We start from the raw sequence: 12,414 nt of genomic DNA on the forward strand, positions 1-12,414 counted from the left end.
TACCTTTAAATGTCATGTATGTGCTAATAATGTTCAAAACTACATTTTGTCCCACCTCACTGCGATGCTGCATTCCTAATTCCATCAGAGAAGTGGATAGTGGAATCTGGGTGTCCAAAAAGGACGATGTTTTTGAAAACCTAACAGAAACCTAAGGGTTACCTGACCTCATTCATCTCTCTTACCCTATTCATCTTTAAAGGACAAGGAGTCCCGTGGATTCTACCTCAAACCTACCCTGTGCCTTGTCTCCCCTGCTGGTTGTTTGTACAGAAATGTCTTTGTAAGTGGTATCCCTGTCCTAATGTGTGTTCCTCCTGTAAAACATCTGATGTATTTAATGACAGAATTATTTTTCTAATAGGTTTTCTTAAAAATACATGATTCCTCTACTGTTACACTATAAACTGCAAAGTTCTTAGTATAATAGAGTATCACACTTGAACCTCAGAATAGTTTTCTAGATTTATCTAAAAATTTTCTCTACTACACAATTGATGGATGAATCATCTATATACTGTTTGTGTCTCCGCTTCTCATGATTCCCTTTGCCTAGAAAATACTTCCGATTCTTCCCTAACCAGGAACTCCATACTGATTCCTTTTGAGCAGAAGATTCAAATGCAAATTCCTATAACATAAATGAGAGAAACACTGACAGTTACAAACCCAAGACTAATGCCTAATGAGAGCTATTTGGCTTTAGCCTTTATTTTATGGTAGAACAGACATCCAATGTTGACAGAACCTACCACTTGAAGAGAAAGCAGAAACCTACATTTGTGTACACTCTCTCAATATATAATGCTTTAAACACACATACACACACACACACACCCCCACATGGTCCAAGGAAAATCTGACTGAAGGCTAAATTTGGCTTTGCAGGTGGATGGTTTATGACTTCTACTGTAAATACAGTTTAACTGTAATGTCTCTGCAAGCAGCTTTCATGGCCTATCTAGACAAAACTGTGTTTTCACATAGCACATACTTCTATTACTTAAAAAGAAAAATCCGTATTCAATTTTGAAAACATCAGTTTGCTGTATAAATGTAATATATGCTCTGTTACCTCATGAGATAAAAAGTAACCCAAAATTGTTCACCCAAGCACTCACTGATTGGGTGGTATATCCTGAGATCATGTGGAAAAGGGGGACAATGAATAATTGGGAGAAACTGGTCTCAGGTTAAAACCATGTGACAAGTAATATTTAAGGGCAAATCAACATTTATTAATGGCTCACTAACCATACCAAATACCACACAAAGCTCACAAACCACTTCCATTTTTACAGATAAGAAATTGAAGAGAAGCCAATTATTTGTTCAAGTACCTATGCATATGCAATAAAGCTGGATTTACTCTAGATATCTAATTAATCAAAATCCTCTATATCAGAAATGCATAGTCCAGAATACCCACTCAGAGAAAGCTGCTTTATATTACACTGCCTACTTTAGTTTCAAAATACCCATCTCATTTTGTGATACTAAAAAAAAAATTAAGTGCCACTTTCATGTTTAAAAAAAGATGAAACTCTCCATCAACCTCAATGATAACAGCAATCTATTTTCCAAAGGACAAAGTTGTAGACACCCTGATTTAATACCACATTTAGGTAGGAGTTAAGCCATAAATCAATGTATAAAACTTTGGTTTCCCTTTGACCAAAAGTTGGTAAACATTACCCACCTGGATATTTCATCATTTCTAAATAGGCTTCTGATTCTTATTCCATTGGTAATGCCATCTACCACTCACCCAGTGATGCAAGGAGACTGACTGTGCCTCCTCTATAAGACATCTAATTGTGGAGCTCTACTTTCCTCAGGAAATCTCCCAGAAACCCTCATGTGACTATTCCAGCCTAGGCCACTTTCAGGCTACTAGGTCCAAATGCCTACATGACATACATTTGGATGTTTCAGACACCTCAACAATGTCAAAATAGTAAATTCCAACCCAACAGGTTCATTCCTATTGGTTCTACCTCCATTTATTTTGAAATTATCCCTTTCTTTTCATCTTCCCTGTCACACTAAGTGTAGTGATATGTCATGATCATCTCTTGCTTGGAATCACTGCAATAATCTCCTGGCTTCCCTGCTTTATTTCCTCTATTTCTTACACAGTATCCAAAAGAGTATTTTAACACAAATTATGTCACTTCCCAGTCTGAATTTTTTTAATTACTTCCCAGTGAGTTTTAGAATAAAATTCAGAACTTTCCTTGTCTTTTAAGACCAAAGGTAATCTTATCTGCCCCTTCTTGTCTAGGCTTATGGCCATACTGGCTTCCGTTCTATCTTTGAAATAGCTAATATTTCCTCATACTTGGCCCTTTCTCTGCATTTTCTTTTCCATTTGCCTGGAATATTCTTCTTGCAACTGTTAATATGGCGGGCTCCCTTTTAGCCATCAGATCTCAGTTCAAATGTCATATCCTCAGAGATTTCCTGATGTGGTCTCTCTCAAGTTAACTAATTTCACCCCCTTTAAGCACATCCTTTATAGCCTTTTCATGCTTGGAACTGTCATCTGATATTACCCTCCCAATCCCTTCATAGGCCAGCAACAATATAAAGCCCCTGAGGGCAGGGACCAAGTCTTATTCCTTACAGAATATATTTTCACTTGGCATATTATCCAAGTACTTATCATTTTGTCTGTTTGGTTGTCTTACTTCTCCAGAAGACAAACTTCATCAGTATTTTGTTCACTGCACTATTTCCAGTTCCTAAAAATATACCTGGTACTACACATTGGATGTTGAATCAACTAGCTGAGAGTCACTGAACAAAAAAGCTGTTATTGCCTTTGTGCTTTTACTCATGTTACTTCTTTGCTCAGAATGAACTTACAACTGTCCCTTGTGGTCCAGTTAACACTGCATCCATTAAGACTCAGATCAGGTAATTAACCTCTCAGAAGTCTTACATGACCCCTTGAGTGGGTAACAGAGCCAGCGGTCTTTTCAGTACACATGTTTTAGACAAAGACAGGATTTGAACAGACTAGTTTAGTTCTGTGGTCCAGAGCTAATGTCTACATACCTCAATTTTTTTTTTCATCTGTTAATTGAGTAGTAAGTCACAGAGGTGAACATTAAATGAAATAACACACGTAAAGCAGGTGGCATAGTATCTAGCACACAGTAAGAATTCAATAAAAAGATGCTATTGCTTTAAACAAAGTTGGGAACTCATGTTCTGTGCCTATATGACATGCTCTAAATAAATCTAACGATGTACTAACATCATGGGTTATATTTACATGTTTGTCCATTCTCACCCAAGTGTGACTTCTTTGAGGCCAGGGAATAGATTTCAAAAATCTTTATGTCTATGGTACCCTAGTATAATGCCTGGCACATAGCAGACATAGTTGCTCAATACATTTTAAAATAAATGATTTAACAAAGAAAAGAAAAGTCTAGAGATGCATACTGTCAAATACGACAACAGGATGTTTATATTTAAAATAATAAAATTCAAAAATTCCATTTTCCAGTTGTACTAGCCACAAAAACTCAGTATTCACATGTGGTGAGGAGCTACCATAGTAAACAACATATAGAAAACTTCTATCACTGTAAGAAAATTCTACTGAACAGGGCTGGTTAGAAACTGAAAACAAGTAAGTTATTGCATCTATTATTTAATATAAATATCAATTGAAAGGGAAGCCTGGGTGGCTCAGTGGTTGGGTATCTGCCTTTGGCTCAGGGCATGATCCTGGGGTCCTGGGATCGAGTCCCACATCGGGCTCCCCACAGGGAGCCTGCTTCTCCCTCTATGTTCCTGCCTCTGTGTGTCTCTCATGAATAAATAAATAAAATCTTTAAAAACAAAATAAAGATGTAAAGGACTTAAAAATAAAAAAATAAGTGAATAAATATCAACTGAAAAACCCACCCAGTTCAAGGCGTTGTGCTAGGTTATGGTACTATCAGTACATAAGATCCCAAAGAGAAGTGGTCTAATTAAAAACTGTCAATAAGTAGCATATACATCACTAGCACTATTTTTTCACCTGTTTTGGATTCACCCAGGAAAAGAGTAAAATCACAAACACCAAGAATGTACTAGAAAGCTGGTTCCAGTCAGTGCCTGGATCCCCTAGGGTTAAGAGATTCTGCACATGCAGAGCACAGAACGTTTCACCACCTCAGGTCTCACAGGGTCTTCAATCCCCACAACAGCAATGCACGTAAGGCCGGTGACAATATCATTTTCATTATCCCACTCTGGTTCAGGTTCTCCTGCTGGGAAATCTCTGAATGCAAGACATATGGTTCTCAAGCCTTCTGATGCCATCGGTTCAATCACTGTTTTTACAATATCATCACGGTCCCTTGGTCTGAATACTTTTGCCTCACCATTAGCACTCAAGATTTTGAAACACCTAAAAGGAAATGTTGAATCCAAACATCAATAATTAACAAAATTAATGGTTAATGCCATTTAAGTGAATTGGAAGGGCTAGAAATCATGGGATGTGACATCTGGAATTTAGAGAATTGTGTATGTTGCATTTCTACAGACTTAAATCACATTTGCTTTTTACCCTCCCCTTTACACAACAGTTCTAATCTTTATGGTTCTCATTTGACAGTTCTCCACTTTATCAGTTACTCTAGATATTCTCTAAACCTTTTCTTTTGGAAATGCTATGCTTTTAAATTTTCACAAATAATCTGGTTTCCTCTAGTGGCAGAGGAGAATAAACTACACACCTGCCCACCTTGGTACAGAATTCAGCATTAACTTTAACACAAAATTCACAAGTATTTTTCTTTTAAAGTAAAAAGTCAAGTTCAATCAACCCCTTACCTGAGATGTTGTTTCATCACCTATATTGTTTTATATAACCATGAAAGAAAAAAATAACTTATTGTTAAAATAAGCATTCTACTGGAATGAGAGAGATAATGACAAAAGTTTTATTTTCAGTGACACTAACTACAAACTTTTAATTATGTAGTAAATTGAAGTCACACTATGTACACTTCCCTATTTAAAGTTTATTTTTCATGACTCCTTTCTCTGAGGCTCTCCCTTGGTGATGCCACCTCCTCCTGCTTCTAGGTGGGGGACTGCCAAATCCAAATCTTCTGTTTTATTTTCCAAAGCTCTCCATCACTTTGAGGACCTCCATTTGGATGCTGTATCAACACCTTAAACCTACTGCATGCAAGACTAAACACTGCCTCAACATTAACATTCACATTAGCCCCAATAATTTCAACGTAAATCTAAATCTAAAGTGTTTACCTGAACACTTCCTTTTGCCACATCCACTATATAGCATCAGCTCCTAAGTCCCATTGTATTTGTTTTCTTAATGGTCTCCTAAACGTTGCCTCTCCTTTCTGTTTCCACTGCTACTGCATCCTTCTGGCTCTTACTTCAAGCTAGAGCCACTGTAATAGCTTCTTAATTAATATCTGTCTCCTGTCCATCCTTTCTTTCACCCCAACCCACCTTACTTCCTGATATAAGAATTGTCTTCAATCACAGATTTGATCCTTCAACTACCTGATAAAAATACTCCAGTTACATCCTCTGGCCCACTTAATTTGTCCTGCTTATTAGCCTAATGTGTAAGAGCCCCTACGACAAAATATAAGTATTACTGTGGGACTATTTTCTATCAGACTCCAAGCTAGATGTTTCAATATGCATTATTTTATTTCATTGTTGCAGTGTTGGTGGCCAAAAAGTTTGATTGGTTTTGATTCAGAATCTCTGTACCACCTATCTGCTGTTCAGCAAGACACGGATGAGACAGATTTCGAACCTTTCACACTGACATCAGATAACCAAGTGTACAGTAAAGGGAAGAAGGCTCTCTGTGGCCTGTGTGTCACAAAAGCCCATTACTACCCAGCTGAACTGTGCGACTAGCCACCTCCCCAATATGGCCTGTGTACTCTCACCTCCTTTCCCTTACGTGGCTTCCTTTACCCTGATGTTCCTACTTCATACCAAAACCTATCTAAAGTGCCACAGCTTTTATATGACAATGATCTCATCTTAAAACTCTGCAACCATCTGTCATATGCTGCCTTTTCAGTAATTTATTTATAGACCTGTTTCGTAAACCTGTTAGAATATAATCTGACAAGTGTTCATCAAGATAACACTGGATTATAATCTACACAGAAGCAAATTAAAAATAAAGATATTTTAAATGTTATAATTTCAAATGAGCTCTAATTCTCCAAGGCTGCTCTCAAACTGTGTTTTTAAATTCTCTACTTCTCCAGTGGATTTAAAGAAACCAAAATAATTTTAACACCTATAATAACATGCAAACATTAGGGAAATTACACATCAATATGTAATGTCAAAATTGAAACTACTCGTCTATAAAAGGACAGTAAAAGAGAAAGATGGTCATTCAAAATGACAGAAGATATTTAAATATGACAATGCAGCAGCATAAACATAAAACCTCACTCTGATATAAAAGAATTCTTAAGATCTAGTGTTCACGCTTTGCTATTCTAAACACTTATCTATAATTCATCACATATTTTGAGCTCACTATCTACAATGTGGTGTTGAAGATCTAGACTTGAGTTTTTCTTCCCAGGCAGCCTTTATTTTTCATGATCCTCTATAACAACGGAATCCACATGTCTCAAAACAAAGATCAAGGTTTACTTCATTACGTCTACCCAATTGAATGTAATGGAATATTTTCCCTACAGCAAAATACTATGAGATAAAAGGAACCTAAGTACCAAAATGGCAGAGTAGCATGGGCAAGTATCTAGATAGCATTAAAAAATACTGAAAAGCTCTGAAGTCCTATCAAATGCCTGATGTGCACAAAAAAGGAAATAGCAACAGTAATAACATGTAGGTAATTCCATAAAGCAACTACGAGCAATTTATTCATCTAAGCATTTTACTCTTACTTTTTCAGAATTATCTCAGATGCACCCTTGCTGAATATTCGATAACTTCCATCTGAATTTTTCAGGACAGTACTCATGGACTTCCTAACAGAATTGAAGGTGTAGACTTTGTACAGTGCTTCTTCTGGTATTTCATTTCTAACATCCTGATAATCTCGTTTTAAATCCAAAAGAAGTCCCAACAAGGCACATTCAGTTTTATTACCAACATGACGAGGTAATCCACCCTCTTTCTCTGGTGGCTATAAGAGAAAAAGGTTTAGAAGCTAGTATCATCTTGTTTCTCTATGACAGTTTAATTTATAATGTAAAATAGAATGAGACATTCTAAAACAAAACTATATAGGAAATTTCTAGTAATATCAGCATTTCAAAGAGGGACATAAAAAGGTACAGTAGGAAGGATCTCTGGGGCGAGAATGACATGGATTCCAATCTCAGCCATGCCAGTTACTAGCTACGTGAATTTTACCCCACTGCTGTGGTCCTTGGCTTCAGCATCTGGAAAACAGTTGCACTTATGACCCAAGAATTGTGTGAGATAAAGGCATGTAAAGTTTAAAGCTGGCTCCTAACACACAGATTTAATAAATTTTAATTCTTTTCCTTTTTCTCTTCCTGTTTTCATTGAACATTTATGTTGAATAATTCAAAATTAAGTCTACTATACAAGTTTTTAAACTTAAAAGAATATGCATTAAAATAAAGCACTGTTGCTTTAAATATATATAAAAGCTTTATTTCCTTCATAGAATCTTCACAAGTAATTGAATTATCACTACAGTTATAAGGCCAGATGTGATCATCTTTACTTAACAATTGAAGACAATAAAGCTCAGGCTTTCAGCTAGTAAAAGGCAAAGCTAGATCTAGAACCAGGATCTGGTAACTTTTCAATCTAATAATCCAATTCATGCATATTTTTGCTAGACAACTTGTATTAATTCTGTTCATGGTCTTCATCCATAAATCACTAGAACACATACCAAACTCCAGCAATTCCATACTTTATGTTGCAAATAAGACTTTTAACTTGCAAAGTTAAAAATATTTTATTCTAAGGCAGCACAAAGTCTAAAATTACTTTATTGAGTTAGTTTCAAAAGGTCTAAAGATGAGCCCATTGGTAAGATCTACTAAGAAACCAAACAGAGAATATAGCAAGCATATATAAAAACATATTCATTTAAGTTAAAGTCTGGCTTCAAAATTTTCTTGAGAAAATTGAGTTTACTTTCTATATAGTAAGATAGTCTGGTCTTTCACAAAATAAGCTAAGAATTTAAAATTAAGAACTTGTTCTAGTTATAAGGCTTGAGAGTTTCTGAACAGGGGAAATTCACAATAAAGGAGGAGGAAAACACAAGTAAACCAAGTTTAAGCTGATCAACAGGTTTTACTCGTAACATAAATGGTATAACTATATGACTTTTAAAACCTTAACACATTCAGCTCTCCAATTTATATATAATAAGGGTAGGTCTGAAGAGCTACATATAATCTATTATTACACATTTTAAAACTAATTTTCATACGTAAATTATTAAAGAAACCTTACCAATATTTTTGATGTATAAGCACAATTCACAGAAATTCCTGTTACAAGATAGGACAAAATATTTGGTGGAATAGCTTCTGGTTCAGGAATCTTTTTATAGTGTTTTTCATTTATGTAAGCTTGAACAACAGTCATTCTGTTCATTGTCAATGTCCCTGTTTTATCTGAGCAAATAGCTGTAGCATTTCCCATGGTTTCACAAGCGTCCAGATGCCTTACTAAGTTATTATCTTTCATCATTTTCTATGGCGACAAAAAAGAAAAATCACACACATACACACAACAACAACAAAAAAACACTAGTTAAGCTATATATAAAACCAATCATCTCATTACATAAAATTGTAAAGTCCTTTAAATTAAGAACTAAAACTCTCAGCTATATACAGGTATACAGTATAAAGCACCAATTTAATACTGGAAGAATTTTACTATATTTGACCTACTTAAATAAGCTAAAGAGCATACTGCCTTTCTGTAGTCTCAATTTTTTTTTTTTTTTTTACCAGTGCCTAACCTAATCTAGTAAGTGAATACAGACACCTGCACTCATATGCAAATCATGTTGACTCTAAGCCTCCCACAGCCTCTGTGAAGTGTCTTCACATTATATAAGAGCAATGACAATCTGTCCTCCAAGTACAGTGGTACTTGAAGCATTGTAAAAGCATATGACATTTAAGGATTAAGTCTCCTTATAAAGTGGAAAACAAATCACCACGGAAAAAGTAGCTTTTATCAGTTAAAATACAGATTTGTGGGTATACGGCTGCCTGATTTTTTTTTTTTTCACTCTAACAGACTGAGATAACATATCAAAACCAGAGTGGGTCATTTTTATCTTTTCCATATGCCAGTATACCTGGTATTCTCATCCTTATGATAATCTTTTCCTCTTATTTACAAGAACAAAATAGTTTCTAAAAAACCAAGAGTTTTCACAGTAGCCCCAAAAGGCATTTAAATGAAAATGCTTGATAATTCATTTTCAAAAATGTAGAATGGGTTAAAAACTACATAGAGCTATTTTACAAAGTATGTTCTGTGACTACTAATATGTAGGATACTGCAAAATAGGTTCCTTGAAGAAATAAATATAGGGAAGAAAGGTGTACCTCCCAAATTACTTGTGATTTGCATGAATGTTCAAGATTAAAAGAATGAAGTCCTACAGTGAAAAAAAGGTGCTCAAAAAAGAAAAAAAAGGTGCTCAATTTTGCACAGTACTAATAAAGGATGGAGAAAAAGAACAGTAATTAATAACATATGGGCTAAACATTTAATAAAAACTTAAAGAACAGTAGTTAAAATGCTCTTTATTCATTTTCTATTAAAGAAATATAAATTAATTCTGCCTATATCTTTTTGATCCACTGAAAAATTAATGTTATTAATGACTACTCAAAATGAACTGACAGAACTGATAAAATGAACAGTATCTAAAACTTGTCTACCCTAATTATTTCTAATTATTTCAAAACATCAAAAAAAGACAAATAGGTGATTACACTATATTTCATCACACTGAAACATTTACCATTTGAAAATGAAAGATATACTTAAAGAAAATAAACTCAAACAGTAAGCAAACCATATTCATATCATAATAGGTTTATTATAAAAATGTATTGGAATACTGAGGATCAGAGTGCTAAAGCAGAAACTAGGACTATTAATATTTCTCATCACCACAGCAATACTACTTAAGAATAGCAAATTTAACATCAGAAAATTAACAAGAGTAGCATTCTTCTTCCCCATTAAGTATAATTTTATCTGCAAAGCCATTTTAAGAGATCAAAATTGCCCTAGCTAAACCTTTTTAAAGATCTAATTCACCTTTTCCATATAAGATATAAAATTAATTGAAGTATTAGTAATCATCAACCAGATTACAACTTCAGGTAAACAGTAGTGAGCAAAGGAGTCAAAGCTCATTTTTAGCATTCTACTTGGAAAACAAGAGCTGAGCTACCACGGGTAACACTGGAAGAGACTTGAATAAAGAGCGGGTAATTCACAGGAAGGAACAAGTAGGCCCCAGATTCTGTGACACATGTCAGTGAGGCTGAAGAGTGTGACCAGAGGGAGACAGGTACAAGATGAAGCCCGAGAGGTCAGGAGGGCCACTCCGGGTAGGATTTTTTCTAAGTGTTTTATGCTTAGGAAATAATATAGCTGAATTATATTTTAGGAACCGGAGTCTGTCTACTGTGTGGAAGCTCAGCTGTGTTATGATGAGGACAGGAGAGCAGAAACAAGGAGGCTCATGAACTTTGGACTGGAGAGAAGCCTCTTCACTGTTTTCCCCACAGGTCAATGACAAGCATTCTTACTTTAACTATAGAGATGGGGGATAAGGAGGTGATGTGACTTGCAATGGAACTACCATACAGTGAAAATTAAACTAGAACTTTGCCTCGCAGTGTTGTGCTTGGTTTTGTGTCAAGAATGCCCTGTGAGGAAGTGTATACATCTTGATGTATATAGACTTTCAACTTGGGGGCAGGGGCGGGGAGCAGCGAGGATGAGGAGACCCGTGATAGCATTTATAAAGGGAATTATAAATTTATGGAAAACTTCTACTTTCAGAACCAGAAAGAAAAGAGTAACCAGAGATATGAATTTTCTCCACCAAGGAAAGTTTTAAACTTAGTAAATCCACTTAACCCTTTCCTGCTTACCTTGACTGAATACGCCAGCGAGATAGTGACCGCAAGGGGAAGACCTTCTGGTACCGCAACCACTAGAACTGTAACTCCAATAATGAAGAACTTCACAAAATATTGTATGTAAATTGGTGTGCACTCAGCAAGCCATGGTCTCTTCTGAACCCAGAATGTATCAATTACAAAATATAATACCAGAATGATAACTGTGATGGCAGACATCAACAAACCTTTCAGTATATTAAAAAAAAAAAAGAAGAAGAAGAAAAATAAGAAGAAGAAGAAAAAAGATGCCATTATTTCAGTAGTCAGACACTATTCATTGTCAGGTACATATTAGCCACTGGAAGAAATTACCACTGGTTTGATGATACTTACTTAAATTTCTCTGAGAAACTGTTAACTTTTTTTTTTTTTTTTTTGGCACCTAACTCATCATTTGGCATTGTCAGATTTAAATTTCTGCTTCCAAGTATAGCCCTTGTCCCCAGGAGCGCTGGTAGAAAGTGTGATTCCTAGACTTAACTGTATCTTCAGCCTTCTACTAAAGCTAAGACAAAATAATAGGCAACGACAAGGAAATACCAAAAGCTTAGAGTAAGCAGGTACTTTATATGCTGGCAACTGCTTAATGTTGAAATAGAAGCTGGTAAAAATCTTACCAATGGGGAGACTTGGAATTAAATACTCAATCCTATGTTTTTTATTAATAAATTCTCAATTGTTATTTTTTCATCTATCCTTAGTGCTTCATGTTTTATAAGCCATTTACCTATTTTGTGGACTATTTAGCCTTTTACAAATGTTTACTAAAAAATAAGACAAATCTACATATTTGCACCTAATAATCCAACCATTTTCCCATTCCCCCAAACAATCCACCCTTTTCCCCAACACTGAGGCAGGATTACTATTTGGCTATATATTACAAAAAGCAAATATTGGCTATTGGATAAACTTAAGAACAGAAACAAAAGCCTCACTTTTTCAATATACTTTTAATAAAAGATGCTGATTCCTCCACTTGTTCTTTCACATAGATGATACTGGAGGGCATGCTCTGTTTTTAGCTAAGAGCTCTGCTTCTGCTCTTTGCCCCCCATAAAAAGTGGTTGTATTAACAGGTGTTTTATAGTGAGGATAGCAATTTGGAAACTGGTCTCACCAGGATGGTGCTCTAACTAATCAATTCAATTTAAGTAATTTTAAGAAAAAAAAATTTTTCATCTTCAGTAAAAAGATGAGCAAAATGTGT

At 35.3% G+C, this 12,414-nt stretch overlaps 1 protein-coding gene across 5 annotated transcripts in view; it reads right to left on the reverse strand.

Annotated features, from left to right (window-relative positions):
- The window catches only part of ATP2B1 (ATPase plasma membrane Ca2+ transporting 1), a 128,474-nt gene that overhangs the window by 24,349 nt on the left and 91,711 nt on the right, over window positions 1-12,414 (reverse strand). For all 5 annotated transcript variants that reach the window (XR_012005785.1, XM_072773034.1, XM_072773032.1 and 2 more), the window contains exons 9-12: window positions 11,175-11,389; window positions 8,491-8,733; window positions 6,933-7,174; window positions 4,174-4,411 (exon numbers count right to left, since the gene is read on the reverse strand). Coding sequence is in view for 4 of the 5 variants with exons in the window: in XM_072773034.1 (XP_072629135.1) it covers window positions 4,174-4,411; window positions 6,933-7,174; window positions 8,491-8,733; window positions 11,175-11,389 (938 nt within the window). In the remaining variant the exon portion in view is untranslated. The remainder of the gene's footprint in view (window positions 1-4,173; window positions 4,412-6,932; window positions 7,175-8,490; window positions 8,734-11,174; window positions 11,390-12,414) is intronic.

The sequence above is a fragment of the Canis lupus genome, chromosome 13, assembly GCF_048164855.1.
Source record: "Canis lupus baileyi chromosome 13, mCanLup2.hap1, whole genome shotgun sequence".
Classification (NCBI taxonomy): domain Eukaryota; kingdom Metazoa; phylum Chordata; class Mammalia; order Carnivora; family Canidae; genus Canis; species Canis lupus.